Here is a 25,107-nt window from a genome sequence, read left to right on the forward strand (position 1 = left end):
AAACAATCCATGTAGTCAAGTAAACACAGTCCTCAAAACACCCACTGTCATGTTTTGAGCACTGTTCCTTGGACCCTGTCTGAGGTTAGAACCCATTAACCCACATGGGAGCAGATCCGTTGTGGTGGTGGAGAGTGGTTTTGAATGAATTGAATTATGAGCCATCATTGCTCATTAAGCAATATTTTGTACTATAAATGAAACACACAGAAACAATAGTCTTCAGAAAAAGATCCAAGGGATGTTTAAGGTAAACGAAAAATAAAATCAGTAGCAGTTAACATGATGATAATGGTGAAGAGACCATGAACACCTACCATGATTTTTATGTGATGTATGTGGAGGGAAGCTTTGTACATTTGATCTATTGACAATGACTTTGTGCCTAGAGATACACACTTGTTGCCTACTAATAGAAAACTTCAAATGTTAGCCATTAGTCTGATGAGGTCACATGTTATTGATATACTGCCTTTTTTAAGACTAAACATCTAGTAGCTTTCTTCTGAAACGCTCCATGTCTTCCCAACTAAACCATAGCAGCCATGTGACTATAATAGAGGCACACTGACAGCCTTTTCAATATCAACTGTAATGACAACCAGTGGTGAACACACTCAAACAAAAGTAAACTACCGACCACTAAACTACTTGTAGTTGAATTTGTAGCTTAAAACAGAGTTGGCCTCCTGGTGATTATGATTTTCAACTGTTTACACAATTGACACACAGTGTAAAAATGTTTTTGACCAGTTTAAAGAGATAAAAATTATGTGTGTGTGTGTGTGTGTGTGTAAGACCTATAGCGGCCCACATTTAAAGAGGAGAATTAAAATGGTTTGTGAAGTAAAACAGTCAGTGTTTAAAATGTAATTTTAATAAATGCACACTAAATCAGCTGTAGTTGTTTAAGTCAATCAAGTGTTGTCTCACTACCTAAGGTTTTCAACCTACAACCTATGGCCCTCATTATAGAGTTTAATATCACCAAAAGTTCACAATCCCTGGGTTTTCATTCAAGTCCATTATGGGAGCAATGAATTTACTCCCTCATATCCCTTCAGCATAATGCATCACTGCATCTCTGGTGCTGCAGACAGCTGGTTTCTTATATGACCTACTCATGCAGTATCACTGCCTGTACGGACAGCCGTTATATATCAAAAAGGCCAACAGACAGTGAATAAAACAAATAGTTTCATAACTCTTTTTAATTAAATGTCCAGTCTAGAGTTTGTTTATACTTTGTTGTGGTTTCAATTTTGAACAAGAGATTAAAGCTCTTTCTGTGAGAGCTCTGTAATCAGTGTGCTGTCCAGGTGCCCTCCTTTGAACCTGCATGTAAACCTACCCAATCTCTTCTCTGACACGTTATTGCTGAGTCAAAGTTGAACGAACACGAATGAACACACACACGCACACACACAGATTTGTTTGCCACTAATACAGATTTAAAGTACTGTAACTGGCAGGTAGCGTGCAACAGGGAAAAAAGAAAGTGCAGATTTTCTTATGCAAGTAATAAAAGCACCAACTGGGAAAAAGTCTATTTTTTAATCATCTGACTGAAATCTGGCTTTGTATGAACAATTTTGACCTATTTAGTACATAAAATATTAGTGACTTGGGGAAGACTCGCCAGTGTGTGCATTTCCAATTTGTGATACAGGATAGAAAAATACACATCAACACTTTTGCCCTTATAGTCCCAGCTAGGCTGCCTGAGGATCTGTCTGAAATCAGAGACAGAACAAAAACATTGAATGCTCCTGTGCCATCTTTCATGAAGAAATAATAGACATTTGTTATTTGTTATGGATTATTCTGACATGGTTTCTATGCCTGTAAATGATTAGCCTGTCTTTTTAAACAAACATCTCTAGGGCATCATATTTTACTGACTGATGAAAGATTCTTCTTAATTGGGTGTAGCCCTTAATCCAGCAACATCAAAGAGAACTCAAAATTGAATGTGCATCAGAGATGAATGCATACAGTATGTGAATATTAGAAAAATAAATATATGTATAACTGACCTTCTGTAGGACAAATTAAGATTTAACAAGTATCTTACTAATTCGCTAAATGGTCATGTGACAAAGTAAAGGTGTATTTTGGTTTATACCTTCTTTAATCTTTACAGAGAACAATAACACACAAGCTCAAATGTGCAACAAACCACACTGAGATGCCCTTAAAATGTGGAGTGTGCTTTTCTTGTCCCAAGCAATACTGTGCCTGTTACAGAATGTAAAACACACATTTTTTCATCAAACAAAGTAACTAACAGAACAAACTTTGTTTTGACACCTAACAGCTTTATAATGCGGCAAGATTAGAGTAATAGGCAATGTGAAATCTAAAAAATGTAGATGTGTAAAAGACAGATGTGTAGTCCAGTCTAAAGGTTTGTCTATAGTCAGTACAATTTAAACTGAAGTAAACCAAGTATTCATTCATATTATTATATGATTTTTTGTATTACCTCATTGCTTAATCAGTTCTTCTAGTAATACATGGCCTATAAAAAGTATTCACCCCCTTGGCTGTGTCATCCTTTTATTGACATTATAAATCACAACTTTGACAAAAAAGATGTCTGAAAAATACCTCAATAATGTCAAAGTGAAAACAGGTTTCTACAGTTTGCCAAAGAGCACACATCATTGGACTGATTGAACTATTTGGAAAGAACCCACAGCACTAAATCTGGCTTAAAACGCTTACTGTATATCATCATGAAAACATCATCCTAATCATAAAGTATGGTGGAGGAAACATTATGATTTGGGCCTACTTTGCTGCATCAGGGCCTGGCCAGCTTGGAGTGATTGAGGGGAAGATGAATTCCCAAATGTATCAAAGAAATCTTCAGAATAATGTGAGAAGGTCTGTACGTCAGCTGAAATTCTGTATAAATTGGGTGATGCAACAGGACAAAGTCCTCAATAGAATGGCATCAGAACAACAAAATCTGCCTTTTGGAGTGGCCAAGTCAGAGCCCAACCCAATAGAGATGCTATGGAATGACTTGAAGAGAGCCACACACAAGACATCCAAAAAATATGACAGAGTTAAAGCAGTTTTGCCTGGAAAAATGGGCAAAACTTCCTCCTGAATGTTGTGCATTCAGCTGTGCTGTGTTGACCCACAGCAACAGGAAGTGCCTGGTTGAAGCTATTGCTGCCAAAAAACTCAAATTCTTTTGTGTTATTATTTTAGGCACATTATATTTGTCGATACTCTTGACTTCAGATCAGATTTTATGACAAATTATTGGAGAAAACCATGAAATTCCAAAGGGCTCACATACTTTTTCTTGCCACTGTATTAACTGAAAACATGCAATGCAATCTATCAAGCCTTACAGCGAGAATGCGGTTACCACTTCAACTCAAGAGATGACGAGTATGAAAATGGCCATCTCTTCAGATGAATCATAGTAAGATTTGTAAAATAATTATTTGCATTAAAGACAGGACAGTGCGTTCACTGTAATATGTTACGTATAGTCATTCTCCAAGCTCTTGATGGAGGACATGGTGGACAATATGGCCGCCTCTGCCATGTTTGCACCTGTTGTCAATCACACAGTTTTTCCTCAATAGATAACGGTTTGCACAATTTTCAAGACTGTGCAATCAATTTAGCCCTTGCTATTAAACTAGACCCACTCCCACCCACAAAAGCCTGGGTGTACACTTGTACTTAAATTAACTGTGCATTACTCTATAAAAAGAAAAGTCTGTTCATGCACAAGAATACAAGAGCCTTTGGAGCAAAGCTGGATTTCATAAAGTATATCTGGCAAAGCCATAAAGGAGGATTCCTGTGGTGAAAAGTGATCAAGTCCATTTAAACGAATACTTTACATAAGTAGGTTTTGTGCGACACTAATAGTAAGTAATAATTAAGAATTTGCAATCATGCTACTTATATTATATAGTATTTCTTTCTAGTCAGGGATTTGCTGATACTGTGGGTGAATATAATAAGCTGAGGCTTTTCTGCAAAGTCCATATGACACAACAGTTCTAACTGTCCTGTCGACCTATGATGATGCACACCAGCAATAGGTGCAGATGTTTTGTCACGTCATGCACTGCAGTTGTCAGTTAAATGAAGAGATCTCTCAACAAACAGTCAACCTTTTCTCTTGACAGCCATTTACCACTCTGCATTAATACTGCACAGCTACCCAGGAGGTAAGACAAACCCCTCTGAGTACTACAGCAAAAGAAGGGTCCAATTTCCTGGGAAAAGATACAAGTAAGTGGTGTGGATTTGTACAAATATACACATGAAAGCCTGTGAAGAAATCCACTTCTCCCACTCACCCTGCCAAACCCTGAAAGGCAGCATTACGAAAGTTACTTCTACTGATGTAACCTGCTTCATACATAGAGGTATTAGAGGTATCAGGTTCGTTTTTACATTCAGTACATCAAGGCACAAGACGAGAGGAGGACACACAGGGATACACAAACATGAAACTCTACTCAGAGAAGAAGATAAAAGGAGAGACCAGACTTTTGTGTCACTGAGTCTGTTGAATACAAATCACTCCAAGCATTTGTTTATGTTGGACCTGTATTCAACTCCTCCACCCCCAGTGTCCTCAATAAAACATTGCTTTATGAGTTTACACCCATTTGCACAATTTGGACAGATTATCATTTGTTCTGGCATGTCCCCTATGGTAATTTATCTCCTATGTGAGTAAACCTATCTGATTTACAGATCTATACAGACAGGTAGTGATTTAAAAAAATGTAATGCAATAAAAACTTATTCCTCTCCAGTCCCTACCTTATGGGCTTTGGCAGACCCGTTTTGTTTCTGGTGAGCAGTGATGATGGAATGGATAAGAGAAACCATATCTGTGGAATGCCTAAGTGGACAAAATAGCACACAGTCCTGACTAAACTACATGAGATACTAAAGCCCAACAGGCCAGTGAGTCATATAAAATATAAACCTGACTGGGAGAAGCCAGCGAGGGGGGAAAAAAAACGAAAAAGAAAAAGGTGACTGCATGTGTGAGAAAGACCTCAGAGGATATCTGACACCGCTACAGGAACAGAGAGAGAAGGGAGAGGAAATTAGTTAATATAGAATACTATTGAAAACTTAATTTTGCTGTATTTCACTAAAATAGACTGATTACAAAACAGATTTCATGTTGCCAGATATTAAAGTTTTTTGGGTTTCCTGATACAACAAAACATTCTGGATGCAGTGCTGACGAAGTGCTTCTGTTAACCAAGTGTATGAAGAAAATGGACAGAAAACGCAGCAAAGCTTCTGATCACGCACCACAAGACAATAAATTGTCTACTACACAATGTTTAGGAAGCTGTTGAAATCAGTCCAGATTTCATCCTTTTAAGCAAGCATTTATTCCGATCTTGAGTCAGTCAAGAACAGCATAAAAATACAACATTGGCTTATTATTCTGCCTATTAGTACATTCAATAGACACAAACATTAGCAAACTGTATATTTTGAGTCACATCAAACCAGACAACAGTAAATTCTATTCACTCTAGATGCAACTTTGTTTTGGTTGGCATCAGCTCCTCTGCTCTAAATCCTCTGCTATGTTAACCATCTAGTCTTTAACTTTATCTGTTAGTTATTTAGCGCTGAGCAGGGACTAAGCAGTGCATTTAGCAACTTTAGCAACAGCTGGGTACTGGGGTTGGAAACAAGCCTGATAGGGGCACTGACAATTACAGAAAAACAAAACACACACACAAAAAAAAAAAAGAGTAAAATTGTTGGCCCTAACTTTAAAACAATGAGCTGGAAGAAGCAAAAATACTCTGTAGAACTCAGGGGCACTGCAAATGCAAATTCAGGTGGTAGTTTCATGAGAGGTTGTCATTACAAACTATACAGCAGAGGTGACCCATTCTTCCACTATTTCCTACAGAGAAAGCAATAACGGCCAGCTCAGTATCTGAATGCCATCGCATTAGGAAATGTCACAGAGGAAAGCACCTCCAGTCATTCAGCCCACTGTTCTTCCAGTGACATAATGTTACTATCATAACCAAATGAGGGATGGGAGGAGGTGGGTGGCTTTTGACTGCTGTGCTTCGCTCCAACAGGGAAAGTACTGTCCAAATTCCAAGCCTGACAGGATGCAGGCGCCCCCGCCCCCCTGGGATCAGACCAGCAGGAGGAAAAGCTGGGAGCGCCAAGGATGTCTACACTGGAGGAGCCCACTATGACTCATTGGAATCAGGTGTTCCAATGATAACACAGAAACCAGGGATTGTCCATGAACACTGATGCAACCACATTTCTTGATAACACAAATATTTTACTGATTCAATTACTGTTTTAGTGTGTCATTTGGGCTGGATTTTCATATGTTTCATAGTACCTTAGTAACTAATTGAATCAGCTGAACACTACACATCATTCTGAGTATAGTCAGTATTTGGGAATTAACAATGGTGTGGTTATGACTGCACAATGACTGATGAATCACTACTTTAAACATAGACTTTGATGGTAAGGAATTATGCATCGGCCCATCGCCATAAATAAGATTCATTAAGACGGTGATAAATGCACATTTCATATTATCACCATATATTCTCATCAGGGCACTTTCTGAATGAATCAATACTGGTCTATGTGGTGATTAGAGCGCTGATGGATCAGAGCCAGGCTGCCCTTTTAATGGTAAGAAGTTCCATCAACATGACTCTGGATCACTCTTATTCATCATAATAGGTAAGGACATGGGCATATGGAAACCTTAGTTTCCCTGCAGCATCATTAAGGTAACTGATTGTGGATATGGCCTGTCACTCTGCCACATAGTCAGTCATCTGATGAAGAGAATTTGTAATAAGAGGTCTTGCTTTCATTAATCCAGGGCTCAACTACACTAAGAAAAGACCTCATAAAAACATAAATGACCTTGGGATAACATATACTTCTGCGCACTGAAATTCTCATTCAAGAAATTTGTGGAAATGTTAAATATTTTGGAATTTAGTTAACCTAAATATCTTTTTTTAAGTAAAAAAAAAAAATCTTTTGTCTAGCTGTGTATTTGCAAGGTAATTCAACTTGTACTAACTCAACTTGTTAAATTAATCACTCAACTTGTTAAATTTCATACAATGGTAAACAAATTAGCATATTAGTCAACTTCCAAGCATACATTGGTCATTTGTCATCCCCATACAATATAGTTTTTTTTAAGTTCTTTTGAGAAAATTGTCATGATGGAAACTTGCTATGTGTCTTTAATACACACATACAGTAGATCACAGTTATTTATTTTCACACTAGTATAAACTATGTGAACCATGATAGAGGTTGGTGTTGAATTCTTTCATTCATTCCCTACCACAGTACACTTTTTTCAATTTTTATAACCACTCGGTGCAGCTTAACATGACTGCTATGTATTCATTTTGGTACACCGTGGCTCAATCAGAAGCCAGTATACTATGTTAGATGCAGTATCATGGTTGTTTTACTCGATTTGAAGAGTTATTTCTTCAAAGTAACCGAGAACATTTTAGAGGGTGTATGAGATAACAAAATTGGGAGTATTTTAAATATTAGATCAACTGGTTTATTATTTATTTTATTATATTTTTTTAAGTCTGAGCAACTACCCAACTTCTTCTAAATCTAAATCAAACAAACTAAGACATTAGTTTACACAGCATACAATACTTAGTCAAGATAGATTTAGTTGTGCTAGAAGAACAAATTTGTAGACTTGATGTAAAATGTTAAGGCAGCCCTGTGCCTTGAGTTTTTAAGTTGAAACAAGTTAAATGTTACAGTGTGTATTCTGTGTTTAAGGCACACACACATTCCCTAACCCTTTTCTTCCCCCCCCTCTCTCTCTTGCTTACAAAAAAAAAGCATAAGAAAACAAAACAGACCATAAAGAACAGATACTGCCTGCCTGTTAGAAACTCATCACTGTGACATATGACTTTGAAAGACAGACGCTGGAAAGCAGGTTTTCTCTTCTACCCCACAGACATTTGTCTTTCACCCCGTTTGTTCCTGCATGGATCAAATAGAAGATGTGAGCCAGCTGCTAGACTGTCTGCTGACTAGACTCAGTTACCCAACTCTGCAACTGAATCAAAGACATTTTCTGGCAACATATGCACATTTTTAAATGAAATACCACATATTTGGCATCACAAACTCTTACTACAGGATTTAAATGAGGCAAAACATAGGTAAAAAGCAAAACAGATGCACTCATCATGCTTCACATGCTTCCTCGTTTCCAGCTGTTTATTAAATTTAATCTTTGCATTCAGATCTTGTACATTCCTTGCAGAGATTCATGATTATAAAAAATATATATGCATCACTGTCCTAAGTTGCTTGTTACAAAATGGGTGCTTTACCACCTTCAAAAAAAGCTAGCTTCAGGACTCAAAATGAGGAAACACTGCCATCTGGTGGGAGTCTACTATCTCCTGAAAATTACTACACACTTTAAACTAAGCTGGATAAATACTGCCTTAATGAAATTTGTGATGTTCCCAGGATCTGTGTGCTCTTTGAAGTGACATAACTCAAGTTGTCTAAACTATGACCACAATTTGTGTCACTTTGTTTCTGTATTTAAGATGATATCATAATGTTTACAAAACTAATAACACTACAAATTACTATGGTAAAACAGTATTTATTTTAAGTCTATATTTCAATAAAATTGGTCCAAAGGATAAGCCTGTGGGATAAGCCAACTTCACATCCCAAATCCTAAATAGCATTCCTTCACTGAGGGAGAGAGGCTCATTAATTGCACATCTCTGGCATTTTTATGGGTTTTGGAAATGTCGAGATGGCTCCAGTGAAGCAAAAAAATGAAGGGAAGAAAGAAAGCTGACAGAGACTGAGTGCAAATAGACCCCGTGAGGGCACCACATTCATCAGTTCAGGAAACATATGGAGCGGAGGACCACGTCTGACACACATCTGAGCCGGAGGGATCAAAGAAACAATGCTGTTTGAGGCAATGCAAACTATATGAAGGCAGCATCTATACGCAAGTCGGATTAATTTCAAATCTTATATTTCCCTCTGTGTTTAGAAACCTTCCTTTCCACATTATGAAGCTTTAAGTACCCTGTATAACGTTTTCTAGAGTGGATCAATTGTTTTTATACTCACACAGAATTAAAAGAAAGGGTACTAACTTCTGAACAACTGTATTTGTCGTTTTCGTATTTGTTTATGATGATTTTGCAGGATAACAAATGATGGTGTAATGCAAAAATTGGCTGTTTGTTAACTGAAAGGAGCAGAATAAATAAATCTAAAGAGTTCACTTTCTTTTGGTGTTTTGATGTGGACAAAAGTGTTGAAAAGACTGACCTTACTGTGGAAATGGTCAATGATTTAGGCAGCTGGCTGAGATGACTTTAGGGCACTCACCTTTGGTTGAACATCCCTCTGAAGTTGTAGTTAGCTCTATAGTTGGGCATGGGCTTCGGATCCAAAGGCCTGTATATAGCTGGCTCGCCTCTCTTCATGGCCAGACCATTTAGCTCCACTGTAGGTGTTATACTGCCTATATGAGCAAGTGAAGAACAAGAGAAAACATGAAATTAGGAAAAATGGGGACAGTGAACCAACAAATAGTAAAACTCCAGAAAGAAAAGACAGGTAAAACACAGATGCACCAACTGAACTTACAAGTTATACATAGTTTTCACAATTCACATTAACAAAATGACAAAAATGAGGAGCTCTTTATTCTACCTTAAAACTGTAGTGCTTTCCTACCTGTCTGTTTTTGTATGATGAATGCACTGCTAATCCCACAGCTCCCCACTGATGTTGCATAAGTATATTCCAGTGTTTTCTTAATCCAATTAAGAACTAGGTTTGAGGTTTTTTTACTACTACAATACCACAGAGGACTTGTGTGGTAAGATGAGGCTAGCAGAATTATTTTGGCCAGAGATAACATCAGCTTTCAGTAGGCTTTACCAAGAGGATCTGTACCAGCTTTTTTTCGGAAGATGGATCATTTAAATCAGGGGTCTCAAACTCGTGGCCCGCGGCCCAATTGCGGCCCGTGGGACAATAATTTGTGGCCCCCGCCTTAATATGAAAGTTTAATGTAAGTGCGGCCCGCGAGTTTGATATGTTTGACACTATACAGTGTTGGTGCAGAGCTGAACGAACCTACCAATCACGGGGGCGGGGGGGTATGGGTCTCGGGGGCGGGACATCGGCCGGGCTTAATCCAAGCAGAGAAACATTTCTCAATGAGTGACAGCAGCGTTGCCATGGAGAGTTTTCATCCTAGCTAGCAGCCTCGTTTCTACGAAGCACACGCGGACATTCATCCCAGCGCGCTGCGTTCACAACACTTGCTGCCCAGCAGAAATTATAAGTCAGAGTGATGCGTTGGCGGCGGGTTAAAAGAAAAGTAAGGAACTCAATGCAGCCTAATGTAGTCTGCAGTCACATAGCGACACCTGTCCATCGGCAATAACAGTCCTCGGTAACCCGGACCAATTATAGGGTCGCAGCGTTATTTGTGGGTTATTGTTTGTTATTTGCGTCGCGCTATTTACAGTTTTTAAAAGAATTGACCCCCAGCTTCCCTGAGCTGAATTTCAATAAGTCCAAGTACAAGTCCAGACTTACTGATGATCATCTTTAAACCATACTGAGGGTCTCAACTGCTTCCTCCCTCGAGCCAAATGTGGCTCAACAATGGGAGAGGAAGCGCTGCCAGATCTGTAGCAGCAAAGAGTAGACAAGAGAAGAACAGTTGATGTTCTTCAATGTTCAATTCATGTTCAGAAGAAGGTTAAAGGTTAAAGAACTGTTAATACAGACATTGGAATCTGAATACAGCAGATGGAAGACTGAAAAAAACCACATATAGTCGCCGACTAGAGGAATCCAATTATTATTATTTTCATTATTATTATTTTATTTATTTATTAGTGATTTATTTTCTTATAAATGTTTTATGTTTTTATTTTTTTCGTATTAAAAAATAAAAATAAAGACTTAAGGATTTATTTTTAAACAAAACTTTTCTTGTGGAAAACCTGATGCAGCCCTGCCTCAACCAGACTCTGCTTCCTGCAGCCCCCAGGTAAATTGAGTTTGAGACCCCTGATTTAAATATATTGAGAGCTACGTCTGCAAGTAACACTCCTCAGGGTGAACATTCAGAAAATACTGAAATTTTTATTATAAATGGAGACAGAAAGGCAACACGCTCTCTTCCTGTAATGCCTACAGAATTGATAACATAACTTTTTTTAAAGCTCATTGAACACAACATGAATGTAGCAGCTATTCATTTCTAGACGGGTGAAAAATAAAAATAATAAAAATGGCAGGTCATTTTAAGTTCAAAAGAAAGTTGACACTGGATTCAGAATGGTAAAGTGGAACCAAAATGTGTTAAAATGCATTAAAAGATCACAGTGTTTTGCAATTTTCTGATGGGACTAAACTATCTTTCTGAACTACAGAAGGATTGGACTATTTTTGAGGTCTCTCGCTACTCCAATTCCACAAATAAAGGAACAGTAGAGGGCACAAGAACTTGTGTTTTGACATCCGAGTACTAAAATCCATGCAATAAGAGCACTGCCAGTGAGTAACTCATCATATTTTATGTCTCTACTCTCTGGAAAACCTGCCAATATGCTACACTGGGGAAGAAAAATGAAGGAGAGGAAAAATGCTGATGCTCTTACCCTTCATACTGAGATTCTCCTGTGGTTTCAGTTACACAATGAGCTTTTGATAATGCACCCACATTGTCAGTGTAATTCCACAGCTAACTTTTTTCCACTATCTACTGTTTAAAAGTTTAAAGCATTCACATTGCGGGGAAAACTTCCCCCACTGCCACCTTTCTTCATTATGATCTAGTTTAAGGCGTAGATGTTTATGAATGATATTAGCCTCCTGTTTGCCTTCCCCATATCAAAATACTACATTGAAAAAGTCATAACATTATCTGAAAGGGTTTTTCAATTCAGATGATGTCATCTGGTTGTTCATACTATGGAAGTTGTAGTCTTGGTCCACCTACTCCTCCTTAAGTCCTCAAGATGACAAAATGGGAACTGCAGAACTTAACTGTCAGATGTATTTTTCAGCTAGAAGCAGAGAGAGATTTTCATATAGAGAAGGGAGAGAGGAGGTTTAATACTATTCATATAAATGCACTACTCAAACTAGACCTGAACAGTACCTGGGTTACTGTTCACATCCGCTTTAGGGGAGCGGGGTGTTGGCCTGGGAAGTACACTTTCGGCGAGAGCTTTGGCAGCTGTGGAGTGCTGGGCCTTCTTAATGCTGGTGCCCTCCGCCTCCCACACCTGCTCCCCAAGAGTCAGCTGCACCGTGAAGATCTGGAACAGTGACATGCAGACAGAAAGATATTACCTAACAGCAGTTACATTTTTACCACCACCCTGGAACACATCTGGTAAGAGCTAGATGTACTTCCCATGAACAGTATTTCTTAAAGCAACAAAATCAAAAATGTGAAATCATCGCTCGTCAGTTCAAAAACATGTCAAACACTTTTGATAAAACAGTTTAACGTTTGTTACATGAACCAATGTTTCGGTACCAAGTCCATATCAAACTACAGATACCAATGTTTTCTGTGGTACTAAATGTACCAACAGCTGTTGTAGGTCACCATAATAACCCTACAAGTTTAGTGAATCACTACTTTTTTAGTGATAAAAGCACAAAGAGAAAGGAAAGTAGTTCTAACAGGAGAGACCACCTCAAGTTGTAAGAAGAAGAAAAAACAAAACGGACTCTACATGTTGTGTAAGGAGATATTTTGTCGGATGATACGCAGCAAGTTATGTACTACCAAAAGCAAGTATGCCAACTTTTTCAAAAAGAGAAAAGGAGGAAGTATCTCAAACTTAGCTAAGCATTTCAAATATAGACATTCAGGTCTGTGCAAAGCAAACATGTTCATATCTTCGAATGTAGTGTTTGTGAACTGTGAACACAAAATTCACATAGGCTAATGTTTAGTTGTGTATGTGTGCAGCAATTGTTTTTTTTCTTGGTACTATAGTGTTCTGAATGAAATAATAATGTAATCTTTGTTACCAATATGAAATAATAGAGGTTATGTGGAAATACTTTATTTTTGGAAGTGGTATTGAAACATATATGATATTAAGTATTGTGGTATTTTGTCGGTATTGGTACTGACTACTAGATTTCTCATATTCTGAGATCCCTAGAGGGTTTTATACACATTAAGCACTATGCTTATAATCATTATGTAAAGTAAAAAAATTTTCTCCATGTACAGGTGTGGATTTCTGTAATTCGCCTCACCTTAGCATGTGCAGGGCCTCTCTCACTGAGGAGCTTGTACTGTGGTTGGATCCGATTGAAACGGGCTAACTCATTCACCAAACACATTGGAGTTTTCTCTTTAGGGTTTGCCATGTTCTCCTGGGGCGGGCCTGAAACCAAGCACATAGCATAACATACTGAGCAACAGCAGGGATATATTTGCAGAGGCATAACTATAGCATATGTGCGAATAAATGTCCTTACTGATTTAATTAATTGTCTCATATGAATGAGTGACAGCTCAAATGAATGATATGAGACATGCATTGGGATCTTGAAATGTTATAATAAGCATCTTTGTACAGCATTTTCAGGAATGCTGTGCATAACATATGTCACACGCAATTATCAAGTCTATCGTGCAAGTAAGAAATTCTGTAAACCACTTAAAAGCAAATGAACCAATTTGTGAACGACGAATGCAGTTCTCTTCCCTATTCAAAAGATGTGCAGTAGCTCAAGTATGTTTTGGTTTGTCTGCAAGCAACAAGCTCTTACAGGCTTGATGTGATTCAAGACTACGGCTTATTATGCAGTAAACTTAATTATAAGAAATATCATTAACCAATAGGTTCACATATTATGTGCCAAGCACTGGAACACAATTTACAGTGTTAACAATTAGAAAATGCTGAAAATCTGATCAATAGTGTTTTTAAATTATGCACGTTTGTCATTTTGACAAAAAAATAATATTCTAATATAGGAAAACTATAGCTATACACATTTTACACATTGGCAGTACAAGGGGGAAATCGGCAACACTGGAAAGTTTCAAAAGTAGAACATACTGATGAGATGTACATAGTTCATACAGAATCTAATCATAAATATTTAAAGCAAAAATATTGTTGACTGCCACAACATTGTGTTGCCACTCTACCTGGCAGTGTAGCAGACACAGGGGCGTCCCCATATCCGACTGCAGGAGCAGGGCAGGCGGGTGTGGGGGCCGGGCCTGTGCCATTGACGGAGGGCTGCAGACCCAGGGATCCTGGGCTGGCCATGGCCGTCGGGGAAACTCCGGGGGAGAGGCCAGGACCAGCCGGGGGTGCTGAGGTCTGTACTTTCACTTGAGCCATGCTCTATACCTGAAAAATGACACCAGTTAACAACTTTTTTCAGGGTGCAATAATCCCACTTTAAATAACGAGAAAAATCTGACTTATTTCATGGAAATGATCAAATTATAATAACTTGAGTCCCTATGGAAGTATACATCACTCACTGCATCATTAGCTATTAAGCATTAGTCCACACAATCATGCATGGAATAACTCACTGAATTCACACTAGTTTTTGCACAATTTAAGGGCTTTTCATTGTCCTATGGCAGATTTCAGTAGGCAAAGCCTTTAAACTGAACAGCTATCGGCCTATCTCACATTCTGATCCACTGGCAGCTAATACACCCAGACAATGAACCTTTATTTGAAGGAGCTTTGCTCATGTTACTGCTGCTAAGCTCCCTGGAAAAAGAAGGGAATCCTATGATAGCAGCCTGAACAAGACGATGGACCTTCGGTGAAATTTTACTTGAGACACAAGGTAAGTACATGCAGGTCTAAATCAGTCTACATCAAGTAAATATAGTATAATAAGAACAGCAGATAAGAGTCCAACAATATGGTAAAAGTTAACAAAACACACATCAACTTCTTTATCTTTTGATGCACCCATGCAATATTTGGCGAACAAAAATTAAACACAGGTCACAGCCTGTGGCTACCCGGCATAAGGAACAAGATATGCTACCATGTGTTTTTCATCTGCAAAATCTGAGGATTGAGTACATGCAATCTTCATGTACAAACTCAATTAAGTAAGGACAAATTGTACCACCACATCTTGCCAAGATGGCCCCAGTGTTGGGTCACTTTAATACATAGCAGTCAATGAGAGGAAATTAGGGAAATTCTTACAACAACCCCACAGAGGTTAGACCAAAGGTCAGGCACAGATCAGACCCTCTGGTGTCTTGCATTTGGACACTTAATGAAACAGCTTCATTGAACCTAGACACTTCACGTGCTGGACACTGTAGCCGTCATGTCACTGCGAAATAAAAACCTGCCTGAAATCAAAGTTAGGGGTGTTACCTATAGCCATTGTTTACAGCAGAGGGACATGGCTGCGCTGGTGTCATCAACAGAGCAGTGGCATGTTCAAAATGCCACTAATATCGACTATTTTCAACAAATAAAACACACTGTGCACCATTGTGAGTGACTTTAATTCATTGCACAGAATCAGACTGTCTTCTGTGTTTTGCATCTTGCGTGCCCCTGAGGTTCTCGGGGCTACAACAGTTGTAGCATTTCTTTTACTTTTACAACCTAATATACGCCGATACTATACTAAATTGAAAACTAAATGCATGGTTGTGTTACATAGGAACTTGAATATGGAGGTTGGGTGGACTGACAGAGCTACAGGGCTGTCTGCAACCCCTGAACCTAACTTACAGTGCAGCTTCGACTGTGTCCAGCTTAGCAGGAAGCTAACGTTGCCAACGAGAAAACGGCATTTGCTACAAATGTCAGCTCCTAAAAACACACCAACAGAACTGGAAAGCATTCGTGCTGTCATGAATAAGTCACTGGGATTTCTCCTGATGAATATACACTATATAGCCACCTCCAGTTACGCTAGTTTAGCCGGTTAAAGCTCATCATGGCTGATCGGCCAAGCACCCCTCTTGCTAGCATCTCCCAACCGCCCCTTCCTCCACGAAAAGTCTGGGGAATTTCAGTGCACCTCAACATCATACACGAGCTGGCGACAGCATGACGAATAATCCAGAGACTATCCTACAACAAAGGGACAAATATTTTGGGGTATGTTTTACCTTTGTCCAGAGCCAGACCCCAGTTGCACCTCCAACATCGGCAAACACTAAAGAGAACTGGATGGAACAGGGGACAGACCACGTTATTTTTTGGGTACAAATGGAAACGTATCCAATTAGAGGTACACGACTGGTCATTTTAATTTATCATATGTACAGTCCATTGAGTTTATTTTGTCGGTGTTAAATATTACACACCAATAACTTCAACATCATTAGAGTTTGAGGTGGAGCTTAAATGAATCAGCCACCCCCGCGGTTATAGGAATGGTTCAGTCCTGGTGTGCTTTCTTGGTGCCTAGTTTAACTTTGATTCACAAACAAAATAAACCTTTTACAACTTGTTTTCTGCAGGTTGCAGATTAGCATGGTTAAATTGTTTTCCTCTTTTCATCTGATCCATACAACCCGATCTTGGGATCTTTTTTCAATAACTTGACCTGTTTTTGGTTGTTTTGTTTTTTCCTCTGAGAGGTTTATTAAGTATAATTATGAGATTAATTTGCTTATTGCTCTGCATCGGTCAGAGAAGGAGAACACATTACCAGCTCCACAGCAGCACTCCTTGCTGCTGGTAGGATTCAGGTAACACCATGAGAGACCAAGGGCACTGCAGCAGGGCAGGTGTTCAGCATGGAGTTGAGGCCCTGTCGCTCACTCACAGACTTCATTTTGATTGATGAAGCTCCCTGGACAGAAAGTGCTCATGCTTTCAGGTAATATCGATGATCATCCCGGGGTCCCACAGCTGCAGTGGCACCAACTAAATTCCAGTGGGAACCTGATTTGAGAAGGAGTACCAGGAGATGCAGATCTATTGGCAGGCTTACACTTTCTAGCTAAGCCAATAGATGGTGCCACTAAACCAGATTTCTTTTTTATATCTTAGTGAGCTTTGTTTTAGAGGGGGAAAACTGTATCTTCTTACACACATGCAAACAGTAGGTTATTTATGTCACATACACTTATACATGCATTCCAACACATGTAAATTTGTTAGTATTAAAATAAGCAGTTCACAACTTAGAAAATAATTTAGGGCTCACACTGAACACATCCAAAACACTATTAAGTATATTTATAAAAACATGTTTTACTTTCTCTGTTTTAATTTAGAACTGAAGGGATAAACAGTGATAATTCATATTTAAACACTGTGCAAAGCATAGTTGAATAAAAGTGAATCTTTGCTTTTATTGATTATGAAAATGAACAGGCACCTATTACATGGAGCTTACACATCCCAGAACAAAATTTCAAATATAAATAGTTCACCCTCGTTAGTGTTTCTCACAACAACCTGCAAGCGAATAATTCAAAATACATTGGGGAAAAAAAAGGGGGTGGGGGGATTCTAGGAAGGAAAAAAAGTCACATCCAAACTCATGTAACATATTCACTAGCAAGTATTTCAAATAAGTGAAGGCTTTCTGTCCCCGCACAAATGCTGCTGTGACTGCATTTAAACAATCATTTCAGTCTGACCAGATTTTTCCTCACTGAACAGTGGCAGCAGACAAGACCATAAAAAACAAAAAAACAAAAAGAAAAACCAAAAACTATTCACTGGTTAAATAGATGTCTTTAAGTCCTTAAGTTATCAATATAGTTTTGAGATAGCGGTGTGCTGTGGTAATCTCCTCTACAGTATACAGTATTATCACATTCACTCAAGTTCATTCAAGAAACTCTGCTAGACCCTGGAAAAAAGCAAATGCAAGACAAACAACCCAAGATGGAAAATTCAAGTATCTCTGACTGGATGGCAATAAAACATTTCTTCAGGAATGGAGTGATTACAGCCTGAAATGACAAAGAGCCTCTGGAGGTGAGGTTTGGAATATCCATCCAACAAACCATTACCTAAGTTATGGAAAGACTAAAAGTTGTCACAATGTCAGATGCGAATAAGAAAAAGTAGGGTTTAAAATCGCATGCACCCTTTCTGTAAAACTACTCCATTTTTTCTTTTTTTTTTTTTAAACCAACTGTAGAGTTTGTTGCTGACTGTACAAGTCCTAGTTAGCAAATGATGCAGACCAACTTCCAATGAAATAAAGCACTCCTATTACCATTCTGCTATAAAGTAAAACACGTCCTCTGCTAATTTCTTTCACATCATCCAACAATTCAAAGACTTATGTACAATATTTTCAGACATGTTATAAGTTTACAACATAACAGTCTCTTTTGGTGAAAATATAGCTAAATTCAAAATATCTGATAGGTATCTTTTTAGAGGTGATCTCTTTATTGAAAAAAGTACCTGAGCCAAAACTCTGACCAGGGGAAATCGCATAAGCCTCCTCTTTATGACTTCTACAAAGACTCTCCTTTCCATTTACTACCTTTCTGGAGATCAAAAGAAATATTTAAATTAAAAGGACAAATACAAAATCAAAAGAAAGAAAACAAACTATACTGACCCATCAAAATAATAACCCCCCTTAGTAAAGTTTCAGCTAGCTGAAAAACAGTACAAAAAATGAAGTCAAGACTTTTAAAATCAAACATTTTAGAAGATTAAAGCATGAGATTTAAAAAAAAAAAAAAGCATCACACAAATAAAAATGCATCATGCGACAATGTTCTCTTACAGACATTCTTTAAACGGAAGAGAGGCCGCTGCACATCTTCCAGGCTGAACTGCTTAACATGACAAGTTCAGTCCAACTTCATGAGAAGATGTGCACACTGAGGTTGTCAGCTGATTAGGAGATCTATCACATCTGTTTTATTTCCATCTGTACCGACATTCTGTCCAACAGCAGGAAGAACTGCAACCAGGTCTCAAGTTGGAAGATGAAGAAGAAGAATTGGGTCTATTCTTAATTCAGTGGTTACAAACTAAAACCTTTCAACCTGATAAATAAGTGGACTGCTTACAGTTCAACTGTAAGCTGGGAATAATGTACTAATAGTGCCTTTTTAAACTAGACTTTCACAGTGCATATAATAATAATAATAAAAAACAAACAGATGAAGCATTTTCTTGGGGTTATGATGGTCAGATCCCTTCCAGAAAATGACTAGATTTGGATTTCTCTTTGTAGGCCCAAGCATGCATCCATCAGTTATTATTGCACAACACAAGGACCTTAGCGCCCACACACAAACAAAAAAGAAGTAACAATAATAATCTTAAACAGGAATTATATTTATCTCACTACAAATCCATCTTACTTGCTCGCTCACTGCATTACTATCACCTTCTTGCTGATCCTCCCCGGGTGTAATGTTCCTTTATTTTCGTTCTCTATGTTACAACCGACTAAAACATGCATCCGATTGCCCGTGAGGGAAATGCAGTTAAGAGCCTCCAGCGTATGGTGTCCATTATTCCAGTCAAAGGTCAGAGTTCAGAGACTGAATGATTAAAAAGTGCTTTACGTAGGTCAGTAGGACTTCTTTCTTCTACGATCATTACAAACTTTGTAGATTAGCATGTATCATCTGTGAAGGCAAATAAACAATTCAAATGGCATATATTTAAAATAACTCATTTTACTTGTCTGCCCCAACCAAAACCAAAGTTCACAACACTCACCATGATACCACCATTTTGTCTTCTTTGGATTTTTGTTACACGTTCTTACATAAAAGGAGTTATCAGGTGGTCGTCTCTGCAGAAAAAGAAACGAGCATTTAGATCGAGCATTTTAGGAGCATATAGTTTTTATAAATCATTTGCTGCCCCAGGCATGCAGGTTCCCTACCTTTTCTTTGCAGCTGGACAACATGCTGATAATGCTAAGACAAACTGATTGCACTGAGAGGGCTGGCGACCAATCTTCCGTTAGAATAGACAGACAGATGTGACCGTTGCTATACACATGAGGGTGGACAGGTATATTCTCTCCTGTAAACATTACCTGTGTCGGTGAAACAAACAAAAACGCATAGGTAGTTATTGTCATTAAGATTATTCTTACTATCATGATGATGAGTCTGTAGAGCTGGGCGGTATGATGCAACAAAGGTAATTCTATATTTTAGACTAAATGGAGGGAATTTTGGTGGTCAAATATACAACTTGGGAAAAAGTTTGTCTTCAAGTAAGTTAAATTAAGGTCAGACTATAGCACCACACATGAGGATTTAGGACAGAACGGATGAGATAAGAAGAAGAGGAACAAAAAACTTAGACATATATGTGTTCTTTAAAAAAAACACAAAGAAAAGAACAGACATTAAAGAATGTTAACCATTAAAAGTATACAAGAGTTCAGAATAACCAGTTAGACAGAGGAAGTGTAAAAGAAAAACAGAAACTCAAGATGGTGGCTCCTAATGTTTTCTACTTGTTGTCGATTTGTGTATTTTTCAGTGTAACTTTGGAATATTGTTATTTTCTAAATATGTTATTGACCAAAACACTAACAAAAAATTGTTACAGAAAAAATGGTGCGTTAATTGCAGCACAGTGATTTTTCAAAACAATACTAACTGTGACACAAGGTTATAAAATTTCAGCTTGTCAGCATAAGTACAGTGGGGTTAACAAATTAAATATGTTTCAGTAGCAAAGCAGTTTTTCCTTTGACCATATAATAGAAATAAGTATGTGTGGCAGCTGTTGTAGGTCTTGACAGAAATGGAAACCACAAGCTGTCAGCACAAAAGGTTTCAACTGAGACTGAGTAGTTCATGGGCATAATGCACTACAGCAGCTTACACTGAAGTGAGGAGTCCAGCAGAGGACCACTCTGACAGTCTCTCCTTCCTATTTAAGAGGATAATAGCTAAGTAGCTAAGTTTATGTCATATCCTCCACACCAAAACATGGACTATGTGTACAGGCATCTGATGAATGAAACAAGATTGTTGAGTTAAACCAATCTCTTTAAATATGGCTCCAGCAAGATCTCTGTACCGGTGTGTCTGTCCGTGAATCCTGGCTCCTGTGTTCCCAGATGAGATCAATTCCACTAAAAACTGCAGGGCCAGTGTGTTTCATGTGATTACTGCTGTTAACCAGACAATCCATAAGGAGGATTCTTTACATAGGTCATAGATTTTAACTTAAAAGGAACCTGCACACTTGGTACACCAAATAGGTGTATGAAGGTGCTTAAATACTCTTGTAAATTTCAGTCTCTGATCAAGCACGAGACACTGTAGATTTTCAAGACAAGCCAGTACATGGACAGCACACCGTGGCCTTTTCTGACATGAGAAGAGGACAAAGCTTCCTAAAAAGCCTCAGCTTCAGCCATATACTTACAAGCGTTTGCTTACCTGAGGTGAATCAAAAGGATATCGACTACTAAACTTGAAAAGCAGCTGAAATTTCTCTCCTTCATACAGTGTGCCAGGTGCTCCCTCCATGTCCACAATCCACCTAAAAGGAAGGTACAATATTTAAATATAAACCAATACACTCCAAAGTTTAGTGTTAGAAGACTATTTGAGAGATAGATTTTTTTTTATTTTGTTACTTATTTTCTACACCTAATACGTTTGTCAATGGACAACATTAATTCTTCCCGTCAAGTCAGTTTTTCAGGTTAAACCTCCTTTAACTACAACAGTTATTGTGGTTTAGGAAAAAACTATGAATATTTGTGCAGTGCAGGGTTGTTTGATTGCCATGCAAATAGTCTTGTTTAACAACGTTAGCGAGTTTTACATGTTATTTGAATGTAGATCAGCTAGCAATCTACAGAATGACGTGCATTGTTCATATTTCATTCATTATTTCAAAACATACACAAGTAAGTAAGTGTGTAATTAAAAGCTTTTAGTGTGACCCATTGCAATGACATTCCATATTCATCTGGGTTATGACAGTGCTTTAGTAATAATGTGATACTCTATTGATCCAATGGACAAAATCTATTTTTGCTTTTGTTGTCTAGCTACAGAACTGTGCTGACTGAGCAGCTAGAGATTCAATGTCCTGTTCAGAAGGGAAGATAACAGGCAAATTCAGAGCCATGATCCTAGGTCTTAGGATGAAGGACAATCTACTTTTTCGATATGGCTACAACTCAGGGTACAAATGTAGCTTTAGTGGTAAACCAGTCCAAAGTAGACCATTTATGAGGAATGTCTGTTCACAGTAGAAACCTCAGGAGGAGAAGAAAAAGGAACACTAATGGCAGCATCACAATCTTTGACCCAATTTCTTCTAGGCGAGCAGCACAGATAGGACACCAAAGAGACTTGTGGCTGTTGTTCAGGTTTCTAATCTTGTGTGTCTTTCAAATCTACCTCAGGGCACATGATCATTTACGAGGTCAGTCCTCTATAAAACCTCAACCCACAGAAGGTCAGAGTATCTAAAGGTAGCTCAGTTTTTCTCCTGACTGTACATGATGCTGTGTTACACCTGATGTAACCCACAATGAATACAGGGAACACAATGAATCCAAGGACACTGCTCAAATTCCCCATTGCCTGGTGATTATGTGATCCAGTCAACAAAAATGACAGAGCTATTCGGTAAAGGTGGGGGGAAAGGGGCGAGCCGATTACTGATATGAGAGATTCTACAGTGCTTTCATGCAGCAGTTTACTTGTTTGCAATGGCTGATTCATTCCGTCATAAAGCTAATCCATCGACACTATCACACAGTCAAGTAAAAGACATTGCAATCTACAATCAGCACCCAGAGACAGTGTACTATATAAACAAACACTACAAAACTAAAACCACAGTCACCTTATCACAATCATAGCACAGCATTGTCGCCAAAAGACATTCAAGTTTTCTTATTTTGTTTGATGTGGTTATCTCAAATTGAAACATTTACTGTACATCTAACTTCATAATGACTTGTGATTAAAAGGTTCCCGACTACTGTCAATCACTATCCTTTTGACATCTGTATTGAGACAAAAAGGCACACCCACGCATACCATTTGCAACCTGGGTTGCACAGTGAACACACAAGCCAGCGAAACTGGTTGGAAGACTCCTGTCATGCAAAACACACAACATTCATTCAATCCGACCAGGCAGTCATCTAGTGGCAGAGGTGGTGACATAATAGATTCTTACAAGATTATCTTAAACTACCCACAAGCACTGTAACATGTATTGTCTCTTTAAGACAGCAGAAAACTGCAGAAATGACACTGGAAGTCTTTCTGAAAACCACGACAAGGTAGGAACTTTCAAAGTCAGTGTTGCAGGCCTCGAGTCCATTTACAGCACTACAGCTCAGTTCATCCTTACTGCCAACAGGACGCAATGGTATTCACACAATCGGAGCATTTACGGGTGTTTAAGGTAACACCAATATACTCAGAGAGAAAGGTCAACTACGCAACCTCTTTTCCTTCCTACCCTAGCACAACTCCTGTATGCCAACCGATAAATATTTTATAAGGATGACTAGTAACAGAGTACATTAGAGGTACTCTAGTAAGGGGCCACAGCTGCCAGTAACCGGAATGACCCCAGTTCTTCCTCACCAGTTGCTATGGCTGCAATAACTTTGCGTCTTAATACCTCCAAGCACTGCTAGTGCAAAAGTTCCCTTTATTGTATGCGTGGTACCAGACGTGTGCATCACACTACTCTGACACAGTGATAAAACAGCCACACAAGACTTATTGTCAGATGCAAACAATGAGTAAGTGATTACTGTGGGTAGGTTACATGAAGGTGATTATGTTACTGCGTTGGTCAAGCCAGAGCACATGAATCACATAAAACCTGGAAATAAAACACTTACTGCGTGATGGTGTTCTGTACACTTTTTTCGTTGAGCGTCATTCCTGGGGGTGGATCATTTTGCAGGGCTAATAATTCCTTTTGTAGCCTTTTCTGTTGGAGAGAATGTGTTTCGGTTTCCATCACAACAATGTACAAACCATAAAGATCAAATCAAATAAAAACAAATTAAAATGGGGAAATATTGGCTGCGTGTGTTTATTAAAAAATGTAAAACGTCCTTAACAATGCTTCATTCCGTGACGGCGATATTAGAGCTACAGCGAACGACTAGCTAACTCCACATTTAGTGACCTGACTTATTTAAGATTACGGACATAAAAATCAAACCATTTGTGACAGATGAAAAGATTAATGTTTGATAAACGCGTTTGTAGCTCAGCAGTGAAATCATTTATGAACTTAGTTTATGGCTTTTTAGATAAGACAGCTTTCATCTCGATTCAAGCCAGCAGATGAAAGCGATGCACCTGTTCAGCTCAACAGGAAACGGGTCAATCTGCGTACTGTCTCGTTAGCTTGCTAACGTCAGCGACAGACAAATAACTTAGTAGTCAGAGCTGCTAAAAATGTTCTTCTAACATATAACTGGTAACACAACACCCCCTGAAGTCCTCCTCCAGGTGTTGGAGGGAAAAATACACCACCATTCATGGCCGTAGAGATGGCTACTTTTTTTTTATGCTAGGGTTGACTTGGTGCTGTTGATGACGGGCTTAGTTGTGTTGCTAGCATAGACCAAGCGCTAACGCTAAACCACAAGTTTGTGCTAATTGTCATTTCTTTTTAGTTTACTGTCATCATTACTACGAGCAAATCCATGACATTGATGAAGTGACTAATAAACCACAGGGGAAAGCCAGACTGAAGGCCGGATAAACTCTAAATATGCGATCGCTGTCAATTGTATTCTTACCTGCATCGACGCCATGTTGGAAACCCCCCCTGCATAAGCGCAGAGTGGAGGACGAGACGTCAGGGAATCACGTGACACGAGAAGTTGCTGCCACAAGAAAACAACCCGCTGACGTTTTGTGAGACCTGAGACCTGAGACCCCTGTCGCCCCTCAGTCTACCATCCCTGCAGTATAATCGCATAAATAATAAATGAATAAACCATGTGTTAAAACCCACCAATGTCAGCCGTACATTAGGAACTGTCAATGATCTCTGTTCAGTGAGCGATGGCCTGGAA

The 25,107-nt window shown here is 38.6% G+C and overlaps 2 protein-coding genes across 2 annotated transcripts in view; both read right to left on the bottom strand.

The window, feature by feature from the left end:
- Positions 1-16,309, bottom strand: part of stau2 (staufen double-stranded RNA binding protein 2) — a 78,895-nt gene extending 62,586 nt beyond the window's left edge. The window contains exons 1-5 of the mRNA XM_026363393.1: positions 16,232-16,309; positions 14,267-14,474; positions 13,363-13,493; positions 12,242-12,401; positions 9,442-9,577 (exon numbers count right to left, since the gene is read on the bottom strand). Coding sequence (XP_026219178.1) covers positions 9,442-9,577; positions 12,242-12,401; positions 13,363-13,493; positions 14,267-14,465 — 626 coding nt within the window. The 5' untranslated portion in view covers positions 14,466-14,474; positions 16,232-16,309. The remainder of the gene's footprint in view (positions 1-9,441; positions 9,578-12,241; positions 12,402-13,362; positions 13,494-14,266; positions 14,475-16,231) is intronic.
- A 1,091-nt stretch (positions 16,310-17,400) lies between these two features.
- On the bottom strand, positions 17,401-24,854 carry flj11011l (probable ubiquitin-conjugating enzyme E2 W-B). Its single transcript, XM_026363412.1, has 6 exons — positions 24,829-24,854; positions 23,914-24,005; positions 21,470-21,572; positions 19,948-20,103; positions 19,779-19,854; positions 17,401-19,684 (listed from the first exon to the last, which is right to left on the bottom strand). Exons 1-6 carry the CDS (start codon positions 24,841-24,843, stop codon positions 19,671-19,673), a joined length of 456 nt encoding a protein of 151 aa, XP_026219197.1. The 5' UTR covers positions 24,844-24,854; the 3' UTR covers positions 17,401-19,670.
- Positions 24,855-25,107: the final 253 nt, after the last annotated feature.

The sequence above is a fragment of the Anabas testudineus genome, chromosome 2 (genome assembly GCF_900324465.2).
Source record: "Anabas testudineus chromosome 2, fAnaTes1.2, whole genome shotgun sequence".
Taxonomy (NCBI): domain Eukaryota; kingdom Metazoa; phylum Chordata; class Actinopteri; order Anabantiformes; family Anabantidae; genus Anabas; species Anabas testudineus.